This window comes from Poecilia reticulata, linkage group LG16 (assembly GCF_000633615.1).
Source record: "Poecilia reticulata strain Guanapo linkage group LG16, Guppy_female_1.0+MT, whole genome shotgun sequence".
Lineage (NCBI taxonomy): Eukaryota > Metazoa > Chordata > Actinopteri > Cyprinodontiformes > Poeciliidae > Poecilia > Poecilia reticulata.
This window is the reverse complement of record NC_024346.1, coordinates 29,512,581-29,540,426: the sequence shown is the minus strand read 5'-3', so window position 1 is coordinate 29,540,426 and position 27,846 is coordinate 29,512,581. Positions and strand designations below refer to the sequence as shown.

Here is a 27,846-nt window from a genome sequence, read left to right as displayed (position 1 = left end):
TAGAACTATAATGCACTGAGTGAATGGGGAAGTTTGCGTGTTGCGGCGGAAAATTGAAGCACGTGGGGTGAAGCACGTCAAAATGCATCAACACGACTAATCTAATATGGCATAAAAACAATGCCATACTTGACGGAGTTTGGCTACATCGAGGCTCACTGCAGTAAAAAAGACATATGGAGGATCAGATAGCAGGTAAAGCAGCGCACAGCTACAAACACTCATCCGGATATAGCATGAAGGTCAGAAAACTAAACAAATAATAAGCAAAATGATTTAAGTCTTCGAGCTGCGATGTAAGACGCTGGTTCTGTCCTCGCTGTTGAACCCCTGCTATGGTACAGGTAGTAATATTTCACAGACCGAGCGCCGCTTCTGCTCCACCTGGTAGTGACTCTCACACCAAACCTCTGTTTAAAGCTGCAGCATCTAACCTAAAAAAATTATTTTATTAAAACTTTAACATGAGAAAGATAATCTCTGAAAAAATAATCGATCTCCTCCCTGTTCTGCATAATACTCCGCTCAGTCAGAAACAGCCACTCAGAACTAGCAGTAATCAGCTAGCCGCCATGCCATCAGGAAGTTTTCATTCAGTAACTCAGGATTGTTTATTGTAATGGAACCTTTTTTTGCCTTTGAATGTTAAGTTTTATTCTTGAATTTTTTGGCAATGTTGAGAGGTTTTATTTTGACTGTTTGCATTATTTAGCCTCTTCAGAGCCTTTATATGTTTTCAGTCTGTTAAAGATAGTATTACTGATAGCAGTACAATTTGCACAATGCCTGTTTTGTTTTCTTGGAAAAAGTTATTAAAAACAAGTTTTTGTCTAAATTAAGGTGAATTCATGGTTCCCTTTTCCACATAATGTAACCGGTAGTGCTTATGATTAAAAAAATAATAATTATGGTATCGGTGATCGGCCTTCAAATTTTTTGTCAGGGGGCCCACGATTCCTGGCAGCGCCCCAGTGTGTCTGTGTGTGTGTGTGTGCGCGCGCGTGTGTGCGTGCGTGCGTGTTGGTGTGTGTGCGTGTGTGTAGATGTGTGTGATGAGAGCGCATTTGCTACAACGTGAAAAAAGGGTGACAACTTCGCCGAAAGACGTTGTTTGAGGTTTCACTGCGCTGAACGCCTGCTTTGCCGCCTGCGGTGCGGAGCGGCATAGGATGAGCGCTACTGATTTTCGATACTTCCGATTTCCTTTGTGATCAAATACTGAGGTTAAAAATTCAAGCTGGTATCTGTAATAGTGATCCCATACAGCAAAACCCTTAAGTGAAAAACACCCAATGTGTCTGGTTAAAAAAAGGTCTAAGTCTCTAAAAAAGAAAAAAAAGTGGAACAATTCAAATCTTTGCTGCATAATTTTTAAGGTTTAATTAGCTCTAGCTGCCTTTATTTGATTATGAATTGACAGAATTGATTGTAATGAGAGAAGGGGTAAGATATGCGGCAAAGGTCGGGAATTGAGCCTGTGACAGCTGCGTCGAGGATTAGGGCCTCCATATGTGGGGTTGTGCTTAACCCCTGCACCACCACAGCACCCCAAAATTTGATTATTATAAAATCTTAAGTAAATGTTGCAAAATAAATCTGTGTGTCCTTCCATCTAATCATTTTATTCCGCTTATCCGGGTCGGGTCAGTAGGGAGGCTTAGCAGTAAGGATAACCATCTTCTTTTTTAATCCCATTCATTCTTCTTTTCACTATCCACACATTATTAGATGGATGGATGGATGGATGGATGGGTGGGTGGGTAGGTAGGTAGGTAGGTAGGTAGATATCCAAAGCGAAGTAATTTGGCGTTTTGTAGACCCCATTAATATAAACAATAAAATTAAAGACCCATCAGATAAAAACAAAGTATAAAAACTAAATAAATGAGACAACACTAAAAGAGGAGGTAATAACAACAACTGTTAGGGGACATAATCATATATTCCAAGATAAATTTCTCCTATGGGAGACTAATAAAATTATCTTATCTTGTATGCCATCTCCGTATTAACCTGTTTCCTTTCTTACTGAGTTACAAAAATAGTTAGATTTTTTTCTCCAGCACTGGTCTACTCAATAAACCAATTTTAGATATCTGAAAACAGTGTGGATGTTATGTTTAAACGGCCTGCCATACAGGATTGTCGCGATTTGTTGACATAACTGTCACGTCAGCATAGGCGCCACATGTTGTCTTCCTAATGGAAACGGAAACTGTGAGGCACAGGACATTAACTCGTAGTTAATTCTCACATACCGAGTGACATATCAGTTTTTACGAGAAAACACTGTATGCCTTTATTGATTAATGTGACAGTGCCGCAGTAGTTCTCGTGAATGAGGCCGATTGAGAGTTACTTCGTTTTAGCCTAGCCTAGCTTAGCCTAGCCTTGATGCTAAGGGGTATTCACAACACGGAAGCTGTCTGGAGTTGTAACAGAATGCTGCGTATGTAACCACATATCATCTCCTGCTCCTCTGTGTTTGTGCTAAACTGCTGCTGTTTGAATAGGTTTTAAACAAAACTGGAGCAGCTTTCATAACATGTTGAACATCCCGAGCCAATCGTTCCCTGCGCCCAGCTCCCAACAGAGGGTCTCCCCGTCCGCACAGTCGGGGAGGAACAAGGTAACACTGGAACCATATACCAAGCAGAGCTGAGAAAGCTTTGTAACCAACATTAATGTCACTGTCGCTACCTACGTATTTCCTTTGTTTTTTTTTTTTCTTTTCTAACACTAACTGGCGCTTTAGCGACCAATCATTAAATATTTAATTTATTTGCAAGCAGCAGCTTCACGCCCTCTTGTTTACCTCTGTGTGATAGGTGTCCCTGAAGCCAGGTCACAGTCTGATGGACTGGATCCGGTTTGCCAAAAGTGGAAAAGACTTGACAGGGCTGAGAGGGCGCCTCATAGAAGTGACCCAGGAAGAGCTGCAGAAGCATAACAAAAGAGAGGACTGCTGGACCTGCATCCGAGGTGAGTCAAAAAGACAAGGGGTCATTATTTATTTTCTAGGCACATAGTGCCATTTATTAATTGTTACTTTAAATAACATAATATAGTATTTTACAGAAATGCTGTATCTATAAAAACAACTTAAGAGAAATTTGAGTTTGTATCATAGTCATACCACGAATCCTTGAAATCAGCTTGTGTGTTTAAAAACCTCCCACCTTTTCTGACACGCCCCCTTCACATCATCATAACAGTGCTTCTCCATGCTGTCTATCATTTGCAACCGTTCTTAGGAGCATTGTAGTTTCTATGATAAGCTCAGCAGGTTTGTAATTCCTCCCAAAATAAAAGTGTGTGAGTGGCCAATAAAGTTCCAATAAAGCATAGAATTTTACTGAATACATGTGTCTTTATGGATTGGGTCCATTGCCACTGATTCCTGATCAAATTTTTTTTCAATATCAGGACCGATATTGATATCGAATCAGTGCATCTCTGCAAATGACAGTATCATGTGAGATAAAGATTTTTTTTTTTAAGTTTAAAGGGGCAGTATTATGAAAAATTTAACTTTTATGTTATTTCCTCATCAAATACATTTTTGGAGTGTTTCCTTGATTGTTTTCATGAGTATTTTAGAAATCCTTTAATCTCCATGGCAACCATTTAACTGCAAAATGGCTGGTTGGACAGAGCGCCTCCAGAAGCAGCTCCTCCTCCAGAGCCTTCGCCTCACAGAGCAGGCTCATAATACACAGTGGGAAACCCTGCTCATCAGAGAGATTGTTCTCTCTCCTTTTGACCAGCTCCAGTTCTTCTGCTATCATGAATGTGGACTTTTCAGTAGTTTTAGGTATATTTTCTGGTGAAAATGCAAGGGAGGAAATTCCATTTCATTATTGCAGGGGACAATAAACACATAGATTTCTTAAGTGCAATTTTGGGGTGAGGCTTGTTAAAGTTACAGTGAAATAGAACTTTGTAAAATGTACAGATGTAGCCATAGCACTGCATAGACCATACTCAATAACTGGTAATTATCGTGGTTGAAATGGCATGGCTAAAATGTATTTTGTAGTCACATACTAATTATTACAACAATGTCCCTTATTATCCCCATATCCCTTAGATAAAAGGTTTTTAATGTGTTCAATCTGCGGACCAGTAGTTACTAGTAACTGGCAATGAACATCAAACATTGAACAAACTGTTGAGACCCATAGAAGTCAAACTAAAAATAAAATATTGTTTAGATCTGAGTTTGGTTTGTATTCACAAATTCTGGTGGTCACTGTCACAGATCAAATCTCTGCTACCCTTTCACAAAAATGTAAAGCTGTATATAAAAATAAGTTTTAATGAATAACCCTACTTAATAAAATTCCTCAGTTATTGATTCATTGTAGTGTCTGTCAACACAAGTTATACATTAGTTAGGGAATCTGTCTCCAGTCAGGAGTGCATTCTCCAACTTCAGCAAAGCCTTTATGTTGTCTCATCAAAATGCTCACCAAACTCCACACTGTCCAAGAGACCTACTCATAATGTACTTTTACTACCCATACTGTTGCTGTTTGACATAACGGCAACAACTGTCCGGATGAAGAGGATTTTGTTCAACAATTAAACAACCAAGTTAATCAAACTAACAAAAAAACAAAACAAGGTTTTTAAAAAGCAACTGTACTTCGGTTCTTGTGATTAAGTTGCCTTATTTTTAAACCTTTTTAGTTTGGTCATGTCCCCGGTGTCTGAGAAACTTCATCAGCATCACACTTACTGTTATCTGTGCCTCTTTGACCCAGCCGGACTGTCCTTCCTTTTCTGTATATTTTCGGTTCCCTTGCTTTACCTAATAACTACATAATGAAACAATTTCATAAAAACCTAAGCCATTTTTCTTAAGAAAATGGCATTAACTTCCCTTTCAAGATACAGCATTTCTTGTTTGGCCTTTTCCTAGCCTGAAAAATGATTGGCTGTTGTTTTGTTGTCTTTTTTGTGTGCCATATTTACTGGCAAAACACTTCATGTTACTTGCAGAGTAGGAGATGAGAAGTACACATTACCTAAATTATAACTAATATCTGTTTAAGATTATTTAATTCAGATTATTATGAAGGCTGCCAGAGACTTGGTTGACAGTGATTTACCGTATGAATTAAGTAAAAACATGTTTAGTAAAAACATTTCAAACAAAATAACATTCTGGAAGCTATTTTACATGTAGTTAGAAATAACAGATAAACCTGGGAAAAACTGTCCTCACTATCGTAGCTTGATTTTATTATGTGATTTTTAAAGGCTCTAAGTCAAGATAACATACCTTTTCTCTACATCTACTGTCAGCTGCTCCGCTCTTGGCTCCCACAGACCTAGCTGTCAGCCACTCACAACGCTTAGCCCCTCCCTCCCATTTCAAACTCTTCTCATTAAAGCTGCAGTATGTAACTTTTTTTAGAAAAAAATATTTATTTCACATTTTTGTTAAATCTGTCACCATGTCATGACATTATTTTATATTATGTGAAAAAATGTATCTCCTCCACCTTCTCCCTGCTAAGACCCTTCATGGTCTTAGCAGGGCCTCAACCAAAAACAACAAATTAGAGCTATGAGGCAGGTCGTAGTACTGTCAGTCAACCTCATGTACTTGCTGTTAAATGTTTTAACAACAGAGAAACAACTTGCTGTTACAGGAAAACCAATTTGTGGTAGCTATGCTAACTAGAGCTGGGGGGATATGAGGAAAATCTAAAATCATGATATATTTTTGCTATATCACGATAGACGATTCTTAACTGAGCTCCAATGTTATTTTAAACTATAGACCCCTTGCAGCATGATGTCACCCACACAAGTTTTTGACCCCATTTCCCTGCTAGACTTAAATGTAAGCTCATATAAAAAGTGATGCAGTATTTTGCTATGAACTGTCTACTAGATAACAAGGTGAGAAATAAGTTTTAACTAAGAAAAAAAGAGTGAGGGAGAGTGAAGTAGGTCAGTTATGCTTGACTTTGCCAAACTTAACATATAGATGTGCTGTGGAATAAGGTGTGTTTTGGTTCAGCTTAAAAATAAAAAAGGCGACCTACACACAAACTGACAAATCATCAATAAAGAAGGTATTTAAATTAGCTAATCAACCACCGCTGTGTATTAGCATGGCTAATAGCAGTGATTCAGTAGTTGCGATATAACCATTTTAACTATCGTAAATTGAGATTATCGTGGTACTTCAAGTATACTCAATATATCGCCCAGCCCTAATGCTAACTAGTCTGTGAATTCACAACAGGCTACGCTGTCAGTCACATTATTGTGATTGACAGCTCTACGACCTGCCTCCTAGATCTGATTGGTTGTATCTAGCTAGCATTGGTAGAAGGCAGAGGAGCTAATTTCTTTTTCAAGATTATCGGCCTCATACCATACTGTCATGACATGGTGACAGTTTCAACAAATATGTAAAAAAAATGCTTTATAGAAATTCCACACTGCAGCTCAACTTTATACAGTCAACTGTTTTTGGTCTTGTTTAGGTTATTGATTATTGATTATTACATTTTTACTCACTAGCCTTTCTTATTTCTTGGTATGTTTTTGGCTATTGGTTATCAGCCATTAGAATGGTGTAGGAGAATTATTTTTTTCACATAATATAAAATAATGTCATGATATGGTGACAGATTTAACTTTTTAAATAAAGTTATTCTGCATTCCTATTTGTTACATAACAGTTTCTAAAAACTGATTCTTTGGTACCCAATACCTGTAGAAGGCATTACAACATAATACAGATTAAGCTAATTTTCTCTATGTATGTTCAGGCATGGTTTACAATGTGACACCTTACATGGACTACCATCCTGGTGGAGAAGAGGAGCTGATGAAGGCAGCAGGAATAGACGGGACTGACCTTTTTGATCAGGTAGCTGTGCTTAAAAAGAAAGTAAAGCTCAGATTGTCTCTGTTTTCCAATATTGTTAAATTCGTTTCATATTCCATTTCTCTGTTAAGATTAAGTTCATTATATTTAAGCTCTATGTCAGGAATGACCCTGATGAAGGCCGCAACCTAATGTGGTTTTTAGTACTTCATATGCTGCTGGAAGGTTTTACCTCACCATATCTGTTCTCTTTCCATGCTCATTGGAAGAGGGTGAAGATGTGCCAGAGACCTTTGGAAAGCTATAGAACTACATCTTTATCCCTTTCCGGATCCAGACATGTACTTTGTAACGCATGAATTAAGATGCCTCTCAGTTTATTAATCCAGTGCTTGAGATACCAAGCACTGGATTCAAACTGTTCTAATACCAGAAATACCAGAACTAGCTTCCACTTCAGGTAAATACTTCTACCCTGGTCCTTAACATAGCATGTTTACTCCTTGATTATTGATGTCATGCTACCATTAGGTATATTCAGCTTTTTCATTGCTGTTCCCCAAACTGTAAGTATCCAAGAGAACTTGACTATCAGGGGATTTACAAAATCAGACCTGTCCAATCTATTTACACATCACCAAATCTCCACAAAAGCCACATTTTGGTAAATGTGCACGCAAACCTACTTTTCGTCTGATGTTTGATCAGGCAAACATCAGACAAAAAGTCTGATGTTTGCCTGTTTCAGAACATTTTGTTGCACATGTGCTCGCATCAGAATATGTTATTAGTGTAAATACAACCATCATAAGCACTTGTTTGTACCATTCTGATCAATGGAGACTAGCAGAGTCTGAACATAGCAATAGGAGGCTCAGATGATTAGGATTTCCTTTGTATGAAAGAGATGAATTGTTTGTGAACAGGTACTGGGTGTTTTTGTGGATATACTGCCCATTCTTTTGCACAAAATTAGATGTATGTGTCTATTTAATAATTAGTGCTAGTTTTATGTATTCATTGTTATTGACTTGAAAGTATTGCTTTATCCTTGTTGTATTGCAGCATTGTCCCATCTTCTAAGACAAAATTCTCCCATGGGAGACAATTGTGTTATCTTATGTTATTCTTTAAGCATACTAATGTGTTGACCTTGACCTTATGAGCTTTCTCACCTGGGTGGTGTTGCTGTGTCTTGCAGGTCCATCGATGGGTCAATTATGAGTCCATGTTAAAAGAGTGCCTGGTTGGACGAATGACTACTAAGGCCGCAACAGCTAGTAAAGGTGAAAGCTGATTATGCTCTCTGTTTTTGATATAGTGCTTCAGCCCTAAACTAAAATGGAATTTAGTCTTGTAATCTCAAAGAAAATGTCGCAGGAAACTGATTCTACTATGACATTAGTCCTTCTAAATCCTCTCTGTAAACATATTCATAGCTGTAAACTTTTTGGAAAGCAGTTTTTAACCAAGTCATTTTTGTTTTTAAAGTAGTGAGAAAAATGTTGTGTTAGAAAATTCAAGAAGGTTTTCTGATGCATTGTCAATACATCAGAGTTTGTGTTTGTACGTATAGGACTGGGATAAAAACTAAACTTTCTAAAATTAATAATGTTTAATAACAATAATGCATTTACATGTTAAATCTTTTCAAGACACATAAGTACACTTAACAAGAAAACAAAACAAGGATACACTCAAAATGAAAACAGATGTAGAAGAAAAAAATTACAAACAAGAAATTACAAAAAAATTTTTGTTTGCATACATTTTGAGCTGTGATGTTAAAGTAGGAAGAAAGTCAATATTGTGAATATGTGAAGGCAAAGAGTTCCAGAGTTGGGGAGCAGATTGAGAAAAAACTCTGATCCCCAAACTGCTGAGCTGTTTTAATCAAAATGTGACATTACATTAGTTTCAGATACAAGTTCATTCTGTTTACATGTTATGGAATGTGATATGATGAATTACTCCTGGCCTTTTTTACCACCATGTATGTCACTGTGACATTTGCTCTGTCTGTATCAATTCAATATTCTCAAAAAACAAAGCAGTAATCACATTCTGCCCTCATCATAAAATAACTTACTTAAATAGTAACTTAAATAAGTTACTATTTCTTATTATGGATTTTTAAGGTAAAATAACCAAAATGTGGTGTTTTCTTGATAATAACTTGATAATAACTTTTAATCAGATCCAATTTTAAATTTTTATGTGAATATTGCATAAAATTGCATATCTGTTATAGAGGTTTTTATACTATGATGTTTGTGGAACCCAACAACAGCTGCATTTAATAATAATAATAATAATAATAATAATAATAATAATGATAAAACATTTCATTCAATGTGTCATTGATGCGGTAGATACACGTATTTGACTTAAAAAGTACTGATTGTAATCTTTTGTTGACATCTCTTCCTCAGCCATCATCCTGCCTTCATCACCAACAGGTCTTGCTCCACCTGCTGCAGGGCCTCCTCCACCAAACAAAGATTCTCAGCCTCGGTATGAAACTGAGTATATTTGCAAGGAGATGTAGTTAAAAACTGATGACTTTAACTGCATGTGGTGTTTGCTGTTAAAGGTACGACTGGTTTCAAACTGATGCAACTGTTCATCTGGCTGTTTATACCAAAAGAAAGGTAACGAAGGTTTAACTAAAATTAATCACTTGTTTAAAAGATGCAGAGAAATTCCAAACATTGCCTGAATTCTTAAGTTTCTGTAGTGAAGCTGTTGAAACCTTGTTGGGTATTAAAAGCCAGCTGCCAGACTAAGGCTGCCAGAAGATTCTGCAGTGACCCTGCAGAATCGGGTCACTGCAGCCTGAAGTGACCTGATTCCGACTTTTTTGATGTAATGCGACCTGAATCTGAACTTTTCATGACAGTCTGAACAACACAGGTCAGATTCTTTTTGAATGTGACCCAGGCCACTTGGTATCTGATATGTATCCAATTTAAATGTGACCTAACGCCATTCATCCGACTTGAACGTCACTGATACTCGACAAATGTCTCTCTTCTGCGACCTGATACGTGCGAGTGAGAAGAAAAACTACAACTATGGCGGATTGTAATGAGGATTAAATTGTTAATATGCTGACAACAACTTCAAATGTGTAAGCTATGCTCCACCGTTAGCATCCATGTTTACTTCGGCAAACACTGAGCACTTACTCGTTTTATGGCGGTTGGCAGAACACTGAGAACGTTTTTGCGCCCTCTACTGCGCATGCGGGACACTTTCCGATTGTTTGCCCGTTCAAACTGCAGAACACATACAGGTCGCATGTCACCGCTGGTAACGGCCATAGAAAAAAAATTTGATTTGACAAAAAATCGGAATTGGGTCACTTCATGCTGCAGTGTGAATGCTGCCTAATATGCTGTGTATGTCATGTTGTTTCTCTCAGATCCCCAGCTCAGGATGTGTGACCGTTGACCTCAAAATGGGAATTCTTCGATTGGAAGTTCTCCTTGGGAAACTGTCCTACATGATACACTTAGGTGAGCAGATTCAGAAAACAAGAAGTAGTTCTTGTTTTCTCTTTTCCCCTTACAGAATTAAAATACATTTACTTCCAATTGCATTAACATAATTTAGTGTAGCTTTAAATAGGTTCTAGGAGTTTGTTATTGATCTGGTGTAATTGAGCTGATACTGCCAACTAAAGAATTGAATCAGTTTTCTTCTTTGCTAGTTTCCACTTTGTAGATTTTAGTTAGAAGGTCCAGAAAAAAAATACTTCATTCAAACAATATATATTCCAGAAATACTTAAGGGAAATGGCAAACTTGCGAAACAAAATACTCAGTCATTAGACGTTTGTTTTGTAGAGGAAATGGTGCAGATTAGAGCTCGCCCGATAGAGGTTTTTAAGGCCCATGCTGATGCCCTTTATTTTGACATCAGTCTAATCAATCACCAATATGTGCTGCCGATACTTTTGGGCTGATTCTTAAAACTGATTTTTTTCTTCTTCCATTTACATAATAAAAAAAATGACATTATAATAACAAATTTCAAAAAAGGAACATTTATTTCCTCCTACAAAGAGTCAGACAGAAATAAACAGATCTCAGAAAAAATAAGAAATCTGAATAGACAAAATATAAGACTAGAGGTGAGAAAAAGGAAAAAAGTACTAGAGAAAATAAATACATGTATGGTTTAAAAAAGTGATAGAAAAAACTACAGAATATGAAAAAAATGAAATGTCACAATAAGTAAAAATATCACCTTAAATAAATCATGAATATTAAAAAAAGAAAAGCATAATTGAAAAAGAAAACTAATAAAGCTTGGTGGAAACAAAGAAAAATGAAAGAATAGTCATAATATCACATTAATAGTTATAGATAGTTATAAACAAGTTACTTTATCATATTGTATGTTTCCAAATAAGCATTTTCAGAAAAGGACTCAAACCATCCAGCTGATTAAGCTACACAATCACCAGCAGCCTCAGCTCTATCAACAAGCTTTGAAAAAGTAGAAATACGAAACATGTTTAAATACGAACATACATAACACCTTGGATGTAAATATCTCTCTGAAAGGAAAATGCATGAATAGCGTTTCCCATGATGGCACAAATGACAGGAACATATACATAGTGGTCTGCACAAGGCAAATCTTTCAGAGGACCTAACGTACGCATATTTCCAAGTGTCGACTCATTTAAGCGCAATGTCATACTGAACTCGTCTTCATCACCACTGATAAAATTTTTAACCAGCTGCGCATATTGCTAAATCCAAATGACAAAAACATTCAGAATAGAGACCTTTTGTAATGGAAACACAGCTTGTCTGTCTGTCCAGAATAGCGGTTCTCAACGTGGGCAGTACCGCCCCCCAGGGGGCGTTCAGAGGACGGCAGGCGCTGGCGGACATTTTTACAAAAGGGGGGCGCTGGGTTGCCTTTGGGGGGCGTTTGGTCGAATGTAAACTTTACACCTTAAATGCACAACAATGCCAGTTTAGACTTTGAGCAACTTGGTAAAACTGTATTGTGTAATATTAAACCATGCTTGGCTGCAACTGTATCGATCAGCTCTTCTTGTCTTCAGTGTTTGTTAGCTTCTGTTAGCTTCTTGGTGCAGCTCAGTTCTCCTGCTACTGGTAGCTAAAATCATGATACCCTCACTGTGTATCCCTCTGAAAAATGAACCCATTTAAATCAAGAAATCAAGAAATCCCTCCATGGGTGAAACCTCGATAGAGAGCGTTCATTTTATAGCGTTAACACCGGAGCTGTAAGTGGACCGGTATGAAACGAGGGTGATAGAACAACACAGCACTTTAAAATTTCAATAACCAGAATGCAGAAATTGTTTCTGTTGTTTTAAAAGGTTTATGTCAGTCAGCCTTTTCCCCATCGATACGTTTCCCGACCGCCCTGCATCTTAGGGGCTTTAAAAAAAAAAACTTTCACGTTGCGCAAAACTCTGAAACAGGAGAAGCGGGACATAAAACGGAGTGACGAACTAGACGTGAATTATGGCATAAAAACAGAGAATCCGACGTTGAACAGTGAAAAAATCAACACATGATGTGAAAAACATGACGATTAGGCGGCGCAGCAGGTGATAAGATTACTGATGGTCAATAAACTATCAAATAAATGTAGCAACAGGAAAGAAACTAAAGTGGACATAGCAATAAACCAAGAGAGGATACTACTAATCAAATACTAATCAAATGAAACTAAATGGAAATGAATGAAGAACAAAATGCAAGAATAAACTAAGAAACTGAAGTTTCTTAGTTTACTGGTATGGCAAGACCTTTCAAGCAATAATTAATACAGAGGACTGTATGGCAAGAATAAACAGACAGTATTTCCACATAAAAGGTAAAATAATATTGTTGAAATGTTATGGGTTTGTTGAGACCATATCTAGTACTGAGAATAAATATATCTTACAGACCATAACAGTAAATAACTTATCACTTATTTATGTTTTTAAATAGATTTGATATATTTATTTCTTCAATATTATTTTTCATGTCAGTGTTAATGTCATGAGGCTGATGACTCCATGACACTTTCAATTTGACTCATTAGGATTTGATTAAGAACCAGATTTGTTCTTTGTAATTTCTGTCCAGTAAAACTATTAATCTATAAATCAATAGACAGGTTTATATAAAGATATAATCCATGTTTCTGTCTCATATTTGTATGGCATTATAAAAGGACCTGGAACTTTAGTTTTTCCACTGAAAGCTCTGGTTTGCACAATAAATGCCATGTGGGTGAAGTTTTATGGATGATACTCTGATGTCCCATTCTCCTGAAGGCAGCACAGAGCTGCACCACCAGAAACTGACAGAAACACTGAAGAGAAGAAGAGTTATGATTAATGTAGTTACAGTTCTATCCATGTTTTAATGTTGCAGAGCTCAGTCGTTTTGCAAATAGTTCAAAGTTTAAACTGGCATGTTGAACATCTTTTATCTGGTCATTTTGTGCCAGATTTAACAACTACAAAATGGCACAAAATAAGAATATTTTTTTCCACTCTGATTGGCTGCTGCAAGGCCTACCGATTTTAACTTGAATGTTCATTGCATTTTTCGTAGACGCCTGTGAAAATAATTTCTATTCCTATTACTTTTTTGTTCTCTGGGAAATTATTTTTGATAATAAATACAGAAACAAGCATAAAAATCAAAACATCTACAATAGTGATAGTAATATTAATGATAAAATAATAGTCAGTGCAAAGTAGCCTGCAAATTCTTTGGTGGGGGGCRGWGAGGGACCTGGATAAAGGCTAGGGRGGCGCTGGCCCAAAAAAGGTTGAGAAACACTGTTCTAGAAGGTTGTGAGGGATGGATGGCTGTAGATCGATCCATCTATTTGTCACACCCTTTTAACCAGGTTGTGTGGGGGCCTATTGGGGCCAAGCTTTCTGCTGATATTTTACATATGAAATAAAAAAGGTAATTTCTTATATGTATTAAAGGGTTTTATTTGTTAAATGAGTTTCGCCTCTGTTAGACTGTCCCAGGGCAGATGTGGCCACAATATAGTAGCTTCCCATCATCAATGTGTGAATGTGAATGGATGTAGTCTACAGTGTTTGGGGGTCTAGACCAGATAAAACACTGTTCAAATAAAGGCCATTTAACCTTTTATTTCCTTTCAGATCTTGCTCATGAAGTTGAGGAAAACGTTTCTGGTAAGAAAAGAGTATTTCAATACATGATGCTGCTGATTTTCCAAATCAGTTGGGTTTTTATTTTTTACACTTTTGGTTGAAGACAAAAATCAAATATTTGAAAAATTCATCAGTTTCAAGTAAAAATGTTTTTAGTTTTTAACTGGTCTCTTAACCGCGTTGCTTTGGATTATTCTTCCAAATTAAGTCAGTGTTAGGCCGTTGTCAAGCTCTACATAGCTGAGCTTTATGTAACAAGAAGTGAATAAGCTTGTTTTCTGTGTGTTTTCCATCTCACTTTGGGGATGTGTCTGAATGGCATGTTCCTAATTGTAAACTTTGGTTATCACCAACAGTTCATACTGCTTTCTCTGTGGGAAAGATCCAGGTCACCATAAACAAAAAAACTAGAGGACAATGGACAAGTCTTGGTCAACCGCTGGAATTTCATAACACATTTCTATGCAAAAAAAACAGAGGTGAGAATCTTAATGAGCTCTGTGACATGTCACTTTTTATGGCCCACTGAACAATGAATCCAGAGATGATCCTGATCATAGGTGTAGGAACCGGGGTGGACGGGGGGGACATACAGTATTCCCTCCAATATTGGAGAGAGTCACATTCATCCCCCCCAATAATTTCAACGCAGTTGCAAAGAATTTTAAAATCTTCCACTCGCTTGCTTTTATTTTGTTTCCCTTTGTTTTTTCTGGCTCTAGTGGCCTTTATTTAATAGTTAATTGACAGGAAAGTTAGTAATGAGAGATGGGGAAAGACATGCTGCAAAGGTCGCCAGGCCGGGAATTGTGCTGAACCCCTGCTCCACCACAGCACACCCTTCGTGCTTTTATTTTGAAGGCGCTCCACAGCGCGTTCAGCAGAGCGCCTTCTCCGTCCTCCCCCCTCCCCTCTCTGAACAGCTCAGAGTGCTTAAAGGCAGCAGGAAGTGAGTGAGAAGCTCCGTTTGAATGAGGTAAACGGCCTGTCCGAATGTTGCCTTGACTATCAGTTTACTTTCATAAATAGAACGAAATCTTTTTGATTAAGCCGTTTTATTTCTGGAACAGTCACATTTCCAAAGTTTTACTGCTAACTTTGTTAGCTACTCCAGCCACAATGTTTTATTTAATCAGAATGAGCCTGAAACAGCAGCAAAATGAGCCTTTTTGTTATTTAAAGTGAGCAACACCTGATCATACTCAACCAGGTGTTGCTCACTTGGTTGAGTATACCATGAGTATACCATACTCAACCATATTTTAAATATTATAATAAAATAATATTTTTTTTATTATAAAATAAAAATCATATTATTTTATAATATATTTTATATTTTATAAAATGTATTATTTTATATTAGATATTTAGGAGAATGATGCTGAAGAAAGACAAAGAAGCTCTGGTGAGATCTTTAGTTTATTAAGATATGTATTAACTGGTTTTAATTTTTAAATAAGCTAAACTATTTTAGCGGAGCAGGTCAGGGAGAGCCAGGTGAAGTTTCAAGATGTGAACATATAACAATTATATTAATTATAATAGAACCAGAAAGAAGAACAGGTGAGGATTGATGTTAGGTTGATTTATTTCAACATTTCAATATTGTTTTCATTATTTCTACACTATAAGGGTAATGGTTAGGAGACATGAAAAGAAAAGGACTTGAGGAAAGGTTTAAAAATAAGTAAGTGAAAATGTTTGCTACCCAGTAAATAGTTGAGATGTATAATGTTGTGAGGGTTCTTGCATAAACCAGCCAGAGACGCTGAATGGAATCCAAAAATAATCTTAATTTATTACAAAAAAGTTCAAAAATAATTAAACAATGAAGAACTGGGCCCAAAAACTGAAGTCAACATAACAAACTCCAACGCAGGTAGTAGCACAAAGAACTCAAGCACAAAACTGACCTAACAAACAAGACATGAGGGGAACTTAAATAGTGGCTGATCAGACCACTGCTGACACACAAGGGGCAATTAAACATACAAAAACTTAAACAAATACTAATCAGTACAGTACCAAATCTTTAAATTAAACAAACATTAGAATGAAACTACCAAATAGAAGAAACATTAAAGAAATGATCAAATTAAATTAAAGAAAACCAAATGTCCTTGTCCCCTGGCAAACAAATGGAATGACTCGCTGAGGAAGTTTGCCTGCCATATAAGGATGTCAATTAGCTGGAGCTCTTCTGTGACCCTCCAGCAGCAGCTCCAAAGGAAACTGGCAACTCAAAACAAATTAATTTTTTGCATTTACAAAAATATAAAGAACTGACATCTAAATTTAACTAAATGTGTGCACTGCAAATAGTTAACTAAAAAGTCAGGCTAATGAAAATAATTTTCAAAAATAAAAATCTAAACTATTCACTAATTAATGTCTAAATTAATGTTAAGGACGAACAAAACAAACAGTTACCATTCAGGTCTGTGTGACAGGGTCAGCTGTCACAAATGTATACATCTGAAAATTGTTAAGTTGTTTAAATTCTCATTCTGTATGATAAAAACATACTTTTTATATTTAGTTAATTCACATTCTGGTCCTGTACATTACTGCAGGGTCTGCTGTAAATCCATGAATCCATGCAGGGACATCGGGCTGCAGAGAGTCAGAGTGAGGCAGAGACAGAAACGCATATCAGTAGATATTTTAGTTAAATGTTTGTGACTGAAAATGTCAGGGGAAAAAAAATTAGGCTTTTTGCCTCAGTATTTTTCATGGCTCATGTTTGGTAAGTTACTAAATGTAGGGCTGGAAAGTGAGCCCTAACAGTGAGGAGCTAAGGTGTCTCTTAGATGTGAAAAGTATCATTTTTATTTATTTTGTAGATCAAACTGTTGCACTGATTTAGAGAGTTGTTCAACAGTTTGTTGGTCAAACTGATGCATTGAGTTTAAAACTGCTGAGTCCTATTTTATGAGCAGTTTTTTTACTTTGGTTTTACAAAGAGGCACAAACCATTTCAATTGTCAGTCAACTTATATCATTGCATTTTGACCAATAATCAAATGTCTTTTGACCAATAAAATATATCAGAATCTGGTGACCTGTATGTACTACCAGAGTATTTAGCTTGTTAGCTGTAAGGCAAATGCTAAAGTGAGTGTTCATCCTAGAATGACAGTCATTACACGTGGATGCATAACTTTAATCTGATTATTGGATTGTAAATAGTAACATGTTAGAATACTTGTTACTGAAACAAGGGGCCAGATTAGAGTAACGCGTTACTGACGTGTTGATGGCACAATAGTTTGACATTTCTGCTCAAGCTATTTACTGATCTGTCAGGTTTCCGATATGCGTCCCCCCCAATGGCAGACTCCTTCCTACGCCCTTGATCCTGATGATATTTGCCTTTCATTACACCGTTGAGTGTAATGAATTATAGTCAAAATTTAGTCAGCTGAGAACCAGAAGATGGTTTTTGTAGTCAAAACCAGGATTTCATCTTACACATTCAGCATCACTGGTTTCCTAATAAAACTTTATTGATTTCTTTTTTACTCTCTCTCTTTCCAACTATTTCCTCAAGGGCCCTTCTATCGGGACTGTACACTGGTGTCTAAAATGGAGGTGACTCATAATACACATGTTTTCAGACTGCAGCTTCCTGGAGGGACAGTCATGCATGTGGCTGTTGGAAAACATGTCTACCTCAAAGCTATCATTGAAGGTAGTTAACAACAAACCTGAGTGTTGGTCATGTTCACAGATGAAGATGATCTGCTTAGAGAAATCTCCATAAGTGTCACTAAATGTAAATGTTTGTTTTAAGTGAACTAATACATTATTATTTATATAATAAAAAAATCTAAGTCTAAGGTCAGTTAAATTATTCATGGCTTTGGCAAATGTGTTGATTAACAGAAATTGTTAGAATACTCGACGACATGTACTTATATTTCCAGGTACTGAGATAGTGAGGCCATACACTCCAGTGGATCAGAATCTGGTTCCAGTTTCCTCACCTTCCTCACATGAATCAGACCTCTACCTCATGATTAAAATCTATCCCAATGGAGTTTTCACCCCATATCTGAACAGCCTGCAGATGGGTATGTCACAGCCAGGTCAAACAATGAGGCGATGTGTTTGTGTGTCTATCTCATCTTGTCTTTACTGAACCTGCATGTGTCCTCTAATTAGATTTTAGTATATCTGAGGACATCTCAGGCCTTCCTTGAAAGCAAACATTGACTCATTATGATGAACAGTTTCTCCTCAGAGCCATTTAGAAAATCTGCTCCTTGAACCACTTCCTCCTTACAATATTTGAACAGATGAAGAGAGCCTCTTATATTGATCACTGCATGTGAAAAGTAGGTCAACATCAAACGAAACAACAATAACAACTATTAGAAAGTTTTCCTTTCAGTAGTTAGTAATAATAATAATAATAATAATAATTCTAGTTTTAAAAATGTTCTGTAAAGGTTTATACTTTGTTGCTGTTTGATATTTGATCGCTGTTGCCAATCAGTTTTACTTTGGGGTGTATTATGAATGGGTTTTCTGATTTCCAAGGTGAAAATATCTCCGTCAGTGGTCCAGAGGGTACCTTCAGCCTCCGCCTACTTCGTGATGTCACACACCTCTATCTGTTGGCAGGAGGCACAGGATTCACGCCAATGGTTCGCCTCATCAGCCTGGCTCTACGAGAAGTTGACACAATCAGGTGGGAACAAATAAGTTTACTCCTTTATTACGTCAGAAAACATGACTGATGGCCCGATAATGGCCCCACAGACATGAATACGTAGACGCCTCATAGAACGGGTGGGCCATTGCTGCGTTATGTCACAGCGTCCGCCATATTGAATGTTTCTTATCTGCCAGTAAACCTAATACAAGTAAATGGGCCGAACTTCACAAAGTACCATTCTACAAAGTATTTTAAGTTAATACCTTAAGTTAATACCATTGACACATTCTCTCACACACACTAATATATTTGGTAATCAAAAAAAGCACTAAAGAGAGCATTTCTAACTTTTGATGTGATTATTTAATTATTTTGGGGAATTTCTGAATAAAGAGCACAATGTTTTTATTTGATAGAAATTATTCTGATAAATAGTTTTTATATTGACATAGATGAACAGACAAACACTTTTACAGTGTTTTATTAAAGCACATATTTACATGATTCCATAATTTAATGTACATTTAATGTTTCAAGACAAGGTAAGGTAATTTTATTTATATAGCACATTTTCAGCAGCAAGGCAATTCAAAGTGCTTTGCATGAGTTAAAAGGAAATACAAACAAAATAACAAACCAAAGGAAAGAAAAAAGAGGAAAAAAAACTAATCTAATGTTATTCTAAAACATGTAAACTAAGTGCTCCTGTTCAGGGTTGCTAAGTATCTAATTCCATTTCTAACTAGTGAGTACTCTACAGTTTCTAATAAAATACGCTAAAGTGTGACTGATCTTATTCCTTTTCTGGGTTAAAGTGAGTACTCCACAATTCTAAGTTTGTTCTAAATCCTTTTCTGGGTTAAAAGTAATATAAACTAAGCAGTGACTGTTCCTGTTAAGTATTTCTGGATTCCAAGTTTGTAGTTATTCTAATTTTAATTCTGATTCCATTTCTGGGCTGTATAATATTGATCTAAATAGTGCATACTCCACAATTTCTGATATTACTAATAAACTAAAATAATCCTTTTCTGGGTTAAATAGTGAGTACTCCACCATAAAACAGAAAAGAGGAAAGGACACATTAGGGCAGATGGCAACATTCAGACAAAACAAAGGGCAAAACAAAGACACGAGTGAAGGCGGTGACATCACAGGGCCATGAAGCCACGTTGCTTCGCAACTCCATGGATACAGGAGGGGGTAAGGAGGGAAGAGCGTTGTGTTTACATATCTTCAAGGAGATTAGAAATATGTAGTCCTCCCAAGGTCACACGGGGAAAGCCAATGCAGAAACAGAATGTCTTAGGTCGGGAAGATTATACATTTCAATCTTCCCTAAAGTCTCTCCGATACATCYCAGTTCCCAATCATCCAAATTAGTTTGGTCGTTCCACTGAACCGAAACTAGCAACTTCTCCAAGATCGATTCCATCCCGTTAGTGAGTTTTAGAGTCCTCGTCTCTGTTCACATCAACAGTCTGAGTGTTCGCCAGTTCGGCCAAATCCATCACAAATTTGTTGATAATCCAGGAATCCACAAGCTCCAAACGGCAGAAATCCTGTTATCGTGAATAAATCCAGGGTGAATCCCTGGATTTATTGTCCTGCGGGGACACAGGACAATAAATAAGAGGGCTCGATTGTGCCCAGACTTCTGATTGAAAATTTGATCAATTGCATTGACAGATCGGTTGACCCAGATCCATAATTTGTAGATTTGGATAATGTGCAAAGAAAGGCTCCAAAAATATAGAAAAAGATAGGACAACAACGGAGCAAGCAGGGCAGGCAGGGGCAGGGAGGGAGTAGAGGAAAATAGCGTCCGCTCGAGAGCAAGAGAGAAAAAAGAAAGAATAGGGAAAAAAAGTATTTTCTTGTATTTATTTTTTTATATTTTATTGATAAATGACTTGATTCATTAAAGTCATTGTCAGACGACAATGAATTTGATGATAAATCTGTCATTGTCAAATATTAAACTACATATTTTTCTTACTTTTTTCTGAAAAAAAAATGATTACAGTATATCTCAAGAGTATATGTCACTCTTTGATATAGACAGCAAAGAGTGAAAAAGTTCTAACACAGTAAATTATTTTTATTTCATTATATAAGCTGTATTAATTCTCTAACACTTCAGATTGTAATATTTAAAAATACACACAAAAAATGAAAGAATAAAAGTGTGCAATACAACACAAATTTATTTATACTGGGAACACTGGCCACTGGCCTTCAGTCTGCTGGTCAAACTGGGAGAAGTCCAGTGAGATGTCCTGGTACACAGGCTAAAGGATCAAAGAGAAATTATCCAAAAGTGTAGTAGAAAATACATATCTGATTCCTTAACATTCAGAAAACAGACATTTTCAGCATTTTGGAGCTCTGACTCAAAATGAGTCAATCCCCTGGTCTTTAATGCACTTCCCCTCCAACAGCGGTTTCTTATCAGCTCTCTCTCATTAGAAAACACAGTATGAAAACGTTAGCTATGCTAACATTGGCATTACCTTTCACAGTACCAATGCCAATGAATCCAGTTTGTATTGTAAAACGGTTGACAAGTCCGCGCAGTACATGACTTGGGGAACTCTGATCGCTCTACCGCCACATACAAGATGGCAGCGACATAACGTAGGACTCGGCACTCAATGAGGCGTCTACGTATTCATGTCTATGAATGGCCCTACAAAGCAGCAAAGGTTTGATTTTCAACTAGAACTCTTGTTGCTGTCTGCTGTTGCTGAAACCTTTTATCATTTGCTCCGTGTGTGTCGGGTTAATGACGCGCACCGCTATGAACTAGGTGAATCTGTGGGAGAAAGGCCTGTAGGTCAAAATATGTAATTTGAATAATCTGCGTTATGTAATATTAACATGTTAAAATTTTCAGATTAATGTATGTTAATGCATGCATATTAATATCTGCTTCTTGAAAGCAACACTCCAAGTATGTTTTTGATGAGGGTCTAATATTATAACATGATCTAAAGCTCAAAAAAGTCAATTTTACATAATACTGCCCCCTTAAAACATCTGTTTTTTGGTCTGTGATATTGTAATGTCCCAAGACATTAAATTGTGTTTTTTCTTTACCTAACTATAATCATTAAAATTCTAAAACATAAAACTTTGAAATATTTGCTCTGTAAAGTGACAATTTCACTTTCTGAGATGACTTGCAAAAAATATTGCATTTTACACAACATTCAGACTTTTCCAAATGTACTAGTATTTTGTTTTGCTGTTGACAGATATTACGAAAGATCACTTAAATATGTGTTCACAGGACAACAAAGCTGCTGTTTTTCAACAAACAGGAGGAAGACATACTGTGGCGCTGCCAACTGGATGATCTGGCAGCTAATGATGAACGGTAAAACAGTGGTGATGTTTTTATAAAATGTTCTTTCTGGAGAACGCATTGATAGGTGGTTGTGGGAAATGAGTATAAGAATCTGTAAAAGTTTCAGTTGGTTTTGTTTTGACATGGAGTCAATATACTCTCCAAACTGTAATCTGACACAGTTTTGGAACACTGATTGTCTTTGTTACTAAGCTAGAAAGCAGCTATTTTCCCTTGTTCCCCTGCTTTCTTCAGACAGTCATGGTGTTGTGTTGTGTTGTGACCATGCTACGTTGGTCAGGTTTCAGGTGGAGCACATCCTGTCTGAGCCCTCTGCCAGCTGGACCGGCAGGAAGGGTCGGGTGGATGAGACCCTGCTGAACGACCTTCTTATCAGGCCACATGGATCAAAATGCTACGTTGGTGTGTGTGGGCCATCTGCCTTCACAGAGCAAACATTAGGGTATGGAATATTAACCATTAAGATAAATAATAGTTCCTCAGTATTATCCAAATAACTAATGACTAAAGTCACTGACAAATGCTTTGGCTGTTTCTTCTTGTTTTTTAGTATTAAAATTAAAATATTTCATACGTTTCAATTGTTTTTATATAAAAAATTATTTTATGTACACCAACATTTTTGCATGTGCATGTATGTCAGAGCTGCTTAGTTCTCAACCACACCTCTTTGGTTCTGCTATTCCAGCTGAATGCTCTTAAAACAGTCTTGTGATCTCATCAGACTGATCTGAAAAGAAAGATTTGTTGTTGCATAACTATTTCTGTACTATGATTTGAAAGGAGTCTTTTTAAACACAAAGTGACAGTATCCTTTGAAACCACCAATGTATGCACATTTTGAGTTTATTATCAAATAATAAACTCATTTCTATAAATCTCCATTTATAGAAATGGAGATTTCCTTATAGACACATTCATTCTTATTGAGTAGTGATACACTTGAAGTGTGATACACTTTGTGTAGATCTTTGACATTATGTTCCATAAATATGGAACACATTTGGAATGGAATGGAATATATTGGAATGGAATGGAATGGAGTATATTGAAATATATTCATGTTTGTGGTTGTGACAAAATATGGAAAAGTTCAAGGAGCATGAATACTTTTGCAGGCCACTGTCAGCAAATAATATGTTGAAGAACATAATGTGTGCATCAATATTAAGCTGTGGTGTGTTTGCACTGAGGGGTTTTCGCCTTCTTTGTTGGTTTCTCAGATTGTTGAAGCAGCTTTGCTTCAGTGAGGAGGAATGCCACGCTTTCAAGGGCTGATGAGCCCTTCTACCTGAAGAGACGGAGGACAAAAAGCCTTTTATTTAAAGCTGTGTTAATAAAAAGAAATCATGCATTTCTATGCACCAAAGACACATGTCTGCAACCACCACATGTGGTTGGCCAGTTCCACTATGCCTGGCCAGTGGAACATGGACACTTCTCAGGGATGGAACACACTGACATGATAGGACAGACTGAAGGTTCCTGCAACATATGAAGAAAAACCAATTCCTTCACAGCTGCTGATTTTTCACCAGATCTTCAAGTTACTCTTTGTGTTTACTGACTGGGGTTAGATTTTTTTTGTCAAGTTTATTTTGAGAATTACTATTTTAATAAAAGTGAGTATGCGCCAGTGAGAAGCTGCTCAGTTTGTGCATTATAATAAAGTTATAAAACAGTTTGATCACCATAAAAGTAAAACTTTGTGTCAGCTACATTTGACACAAACTATCAGTCAAATAGAATGGAGCTCTGGGTGACATCCTCTTTGAATAATCAAAGCTTTAGATGACACACCATCAGCTAGAACTTTTAGAACGTTTAGTCTTCAGTGTGAACGCACCTTATAATAAAAGTTTCAGAACCATTTGACAGGTTTTATACTTATTCCAATATGTATCAGCATGAGCTTGGTCGACCATGTCCACCGTCATTTAAAACGGATGGGCAAGGGGAGTTACAGCAAAGTGGGAAAAACTGCTTGATCTCAGCAATGAACGTTCGAATTGTACCGTTTGTAATAAAACTTCTAAACTACACCTCTTTGGTTCTGCTATTCCAGCTGAATGCTCTGGAAACAGTCTTGTGATCTCATCAGATTGATCTGTAAAGGAAGATTTGTGGTTGCATAATTATGTCTAACTATCTTTGTAAGTGTAAAAACAATGTATTTAAAACATGACAGTATGGCATGATTGAATGGAGTTAGATCAAAGGTCTAACTCCTTTGAGTTAGACCTTTGACTGTCACTGAGATAAAGTAACTTTATCTCAGTGACAGAAGAGAAAAATTGAGCAATTATGTTAATTTTCTTTCAACACAGAATACTGAAAAAAGGTTTTCAACTAGAACATGTTGTACATCACATGTTTCAGTGTGAAAAACTGCTTAATTTCAGCAAAAGAAGCAGAAAATGGGGATTTATGAAACTGATACTTCACTGGAGTGTTACAAAGTTTAATTTAGATCTTTTACTTATTAAGCACTTAATAGACAAGCATATGTCTAATTGTATTGAAGACATGGTATTCAACAATTTTCAGCACGGAAAAAACACTTTACCTTGGGTGATAATTCACCAAAAACAGTCTCAACTAACATGGTGATCTGCAGTGCGCACTTCTGCGAGGTTTACAACGAAAGACAAAATGAAGAAATGACTAAATCAGGCTGAAATCTAGCCTTTGGCAGTGCCACGGATTTATGGGTAGCACAGACAAACAGAACACCTGCTTGTTTCAGCGCTATCAGCTGATCCCTGTGGCCAAGTTGTTGCGCTCGGCAGAGTATAAAAAGTATCTCAACAATGAAGAAAAAGATTACTTTTTTAGTCAACATTGTTGAAGATACTCTTCTGGCAAAGTAAAATAAGGTAATGAAATAAAATTATTGAAAATTATTTAAAATATAAAAATAAAACAATGAGAGGAGTAACCGCAACAGGCTGCATACACGTGCGCATTATAATTATTTTTTAAAATAAATATTAAATTGGATACAAAAACCTGAAAATGCCTGTCTGTTAGAAGCACTGAGCTGAGAACAGAACAGATTCTATGTGCTGGCTAACATTACAGTGCAAACTCTGCAAGGTGAAGTTTCCATGGTCTCTATAGGAGACGGGCTGTGTGCCCAGGTTCAAGAGCGGGGAGGACAGCGCCCTGTTTCTGCAGATGTCTCAGGATGTCCAGTATGGAGTCCAGCTCTGAGCGGAAAGCATCCAGTTCTCTGCTCTTGTCCTGAGCCAGGCGCCGCCACCGCTCCACTTCTGACTGCAGGTCAGCTGTTGACATCTGAAATGTTTCGGCAACAACCTGCAAAGACAGGTCACATCCAGACCTTCAGCTAATATCTGCATGTATTGGAACTATGTTTCTGTATCTGTATCCTGACAGATGCTTTTGACTTTAGAAATAACAGGAACAAAGCACGGTCTCAGTGCATTTTTTTCTCTCAGGTGTGTTGCCTGTCCTGGCAGCTTGGAGCGCCAGCAGAGAAACAAGTCAGCATCTACTAGATAAAGTGTGTGTCGTACCTGCTGCAGCTCCTCCTCTCTATGCTCATGTCTGAGCTCCATGCTAATGATCTTCCTCTCCAGACTGCACAGAAGTTTTACCTCAGAGCTCTGAGCTTCTTTAGCTTCCTTCAGCTCCTGCAGCAGCCTGGTTAACTAAGCATGAGCAGAACATTGGAGTAAGCATAGAGTAAGTAAGGAGATGAAGTCCTGATGCTGACACAGCAGCATGGGTAAGAGGCTAATGTAGAGCAGACGTTAGAATCATTCCCTCATTACAGATGAACGTATGCCCAGTTCAGGTTTATTACAGCCCTAAAGAAGTAAAAAAAATCTAACACTGATCCAAGCATCTACTGTTGTGTACAGTAGATTCTGGGTACTCTGTAGTACATCTACAAGATGGTCAAGATAGTCTTGAAGTTATTATTTTGTGTATTCCATTTCACTTGATCATAATTTGTTAATTGATTTGATCATTTACTTATAATTACATGGCATAGAAAAAGGGGCTGTTCATGAGATATTTGACTATAAGGTTGAACAATAGTTAAGAATTTCCATAATAAATTATTGATCACAATTATCAAGAATTACACAAGCCAAACACAAAACGATGCAGGTCCTGATTTCCAACAATAATTGGTAATCAATACACATTGGCAATACACATACACATACTGGCAGTATTTTGACAATATAGTGTATTTTCATGTTTGCTGTATTTTTTTTTATATTTACATTGGTTTTCTATTTGCCACTCTTCCACTTTTATTCTCTTCTATTTGCCACATTTTCTCATAAGTCAAGGCTCACATGCTTTGACTCACATACGAGCTTAAGTGACATCTCGTTCCTAATCTACAGGGTTCAATATGGCGTTGGTAAACCCTTTGTAGCTAGAACAGCTTCAGCTGTTCTGGGAAGACTGTCCACAAGGTTTAGGAGAATTTATGGTGATTTTTGACCATTCTTCCAAAAGCACATTTGCGAGGTCACAAACTGATGTTGGACAAGAAGGTCTGGCTCTCAGTCTCCTCTCTAATTCATCACAAAGGTTGAGGTCAGGAATGTGTGCAGGCCAGTCAAGCTCATCCACACCAGACTCTGTGCACCAGAGCACAAAGCAACAAGGTTGCTTTGAACATCTGATTCCGATAAAGACATTCATTCATGACAGTCATGTTGGAAGAGGAACATGACTGTTCCTCTTGGAACTGTTGGAAGAGTCATGGTGTTTCATTGCTTAGGTGCTTGATTTTATACGCCTGTGGCCATAGAAGTGATGGAACATCTGATTCCGATCATTTGGATGTGTGATCAAATACTTTTAAGAATATAGTGTAGGAATATAGTGAACACACAAATCCCTCAATAAAAGAAATAAGCTACTGTGCGGCTACATATTTTGAATATGCGCAAAGTTTTTACCTGCCATGAAAATGTGTGGCAGCCACGCAAACATGTTTTGTGGAGATACTGCAGCGTGTTCCGCAGATGTCCAAAGCTGGTAAAGGAACAAAACTGCAGAGAGAACTGCTGCTAAATGTGGCTTTACAAGGTGCTGACTACAAATGGACAGAAAATACTGAGATCATTAACTGTAGAAAATATTAAAAACCAATGAAAATACATTAAGGTTGGTGAGGATCGTGAAATGGAATAAGTACTATTTTTAAAGCACTATTTTAAAAGTGTATTGAGGAGCATTGGACAGGTAGAACCTGTAGAAACAAGCTGCTCACCTGCTTCTGTAAAACTTCTTCTCTGCGCCTGGAGATGGAGAGAGCCTCTTTACATTTCTGCAGCTCCTTCAGCTGCTGCTGCAGGTGTTTCATTGCTACCTGAGAGAAGACGGAGAGCAGAAGCAATGGAATAGATTTTCACCTTGGAACTAACATTAGGCTGGTGAACCTGTACCTCCTGGCTGTTGAGCTTATTGCTCAGTTCTGCCACCTGGGAGGATGAGTGCTCCAGGGCATGGGTGGCTTGCAGACGCTCCAACACCCTGAGGTATTCAGCCTTCACACAGGAGAGCTGCTCTGCAAATTCTTCTTTCAGCCTGCAAAGTCCCATTCAACTGTGTTTAATCACAGTGGTGATCTGCATGTATTAAGCATGCATATGCACAAAAAAGGTGCGGCGCCATATTTTACAGGTGAAAGTTTGCGAAAATATACGCAAACGTTTGTGGACAATAAACTGCAAAGCACTAAAACTCACCACCACTCACTTTATTAGTATAAACCATTATCAACACTGAAT

General features: G+C 37.2%; 2 protein-coding genes across 5 annotated transcripts in view; one reads left to right on the top strand and one right to left on the bottom strand.

Annotated features, from left to right (window-relative positions):
• cyb5r4 (cytochrome b5 reductase 4) overlaps nucleotides 1–24,105 on the top strand; it is a 27,647-nt gene extending 3,542 nt beyond the window's left edge. The window contains exons 1-16 of one of the 3 annotated variants that reach the window (XM_008432860.2): nucleotides 2,154–2,449; nucleotides 2,514–2,629; nucleotides 2,829–2,982; nucleotides 6,795–6,895; nucleotides 8,055–8,139; nucleotides 9,286–9,367; nucleotides 9,447–9,504; nucleotides 10,278–10,371; nucleotides 14,022–14,054; nucleotides 14,390–14,512; nucleotides 17,584–17,724; nucleotides 17,960–18,106; nucleotides 18,576–18,726; nucleotides 21,986–22,072; nucleotides 22,344–22,505; nucleotides 23,287–24,105. In XM_008432860.2, the coding sequence (XP_008431082.1) occupies nucleotides 2,395–2,449; nucleotides 2,514–2,629; nucleotides 2,829–2,982; nucleotides 6,795–6,895; nucleotides 8,055–8,139; nucleotides 9,286–9,367; nucleotides 9,447–9,504; nucleotides 10,278–10,371; nucleotides 14,022–14,054; nucleotides 14,390–14,512; nucleotides 17,584–17,724; nucleotides 17,960–18,106; nucleotides 18,576–18,726; nucleotides 21,986–22,072; nucleotides 22,344–22,505; nucleotides 23,287–23,341 (1,644 nt within the window). In that variant the 5' untranslated portion in view covers nucleotides 2,154–2,394 and the 3' untranslated portion in view covers nucleotides 23,342–24,105. Of the gene's footprint in view, nucleotides 1–2,153; nucleotides 2,450–2,513; nucleotides 2,630–2,828; nucleotides 2,983–6,794; nucleotides 6,896–8,054; nucleotides 8,140–9,285; nucleotides 9,368–9,446; nucleotides 9,505–10,277; nucleotides 10,372–14,021; nucleotides 14,055–14,389; nucleotides 14,513–17,583; nucleotides 17,725–17,959; nucleotides 18,107–18,575; nucleotides 18,727–21,985; nucleotides 22,073–22,343; nucleotides 22,506–23,286 lie in introns of those variants that run through there. The other 2 variants (XM_008432862.2, XM_008432859.2) reach the window with 2 other exon arrangements.
• A 403-nt stretch (nucleotides 24,106–24,508) lies between these two features.
• cep162 (centrosomal protein 162) overlaps nucleotides 24,509–27,846 on the bottom strand; it is a 41,614-nt gene continuing 38,276 nt past the window's right edge. For both annotated transcript variants that reach the window (XM_008432864.2, XM_008432865.2), the window contains exons 24-27: nucleotides 27,502–27,643; nucleotides 27,327–27,425; nucleotides 25,603–25,737; nucleotides 24,509–25,381 (exon numbers count right to left, since the gene is read on the bottom strand). In XM_008432864.2, coding sequence (XP_008431086.2) covers nucleotides 25,178–25,381; nucleotides 25,603–25,737; nucleotides 27,327–27,425; nucleotides 27,502–27,643 — 580 coding nt within the window. In that variant the 3' untranslated portion in view covers nucleotides 24,509–25,177. The remainder of the gene's footprint in view (nucleotides 25,382–25,602; nucleotides 25,738–27,326; nucleotides 27,426–27,501; nucleotides 27,644–27,846) is intronic.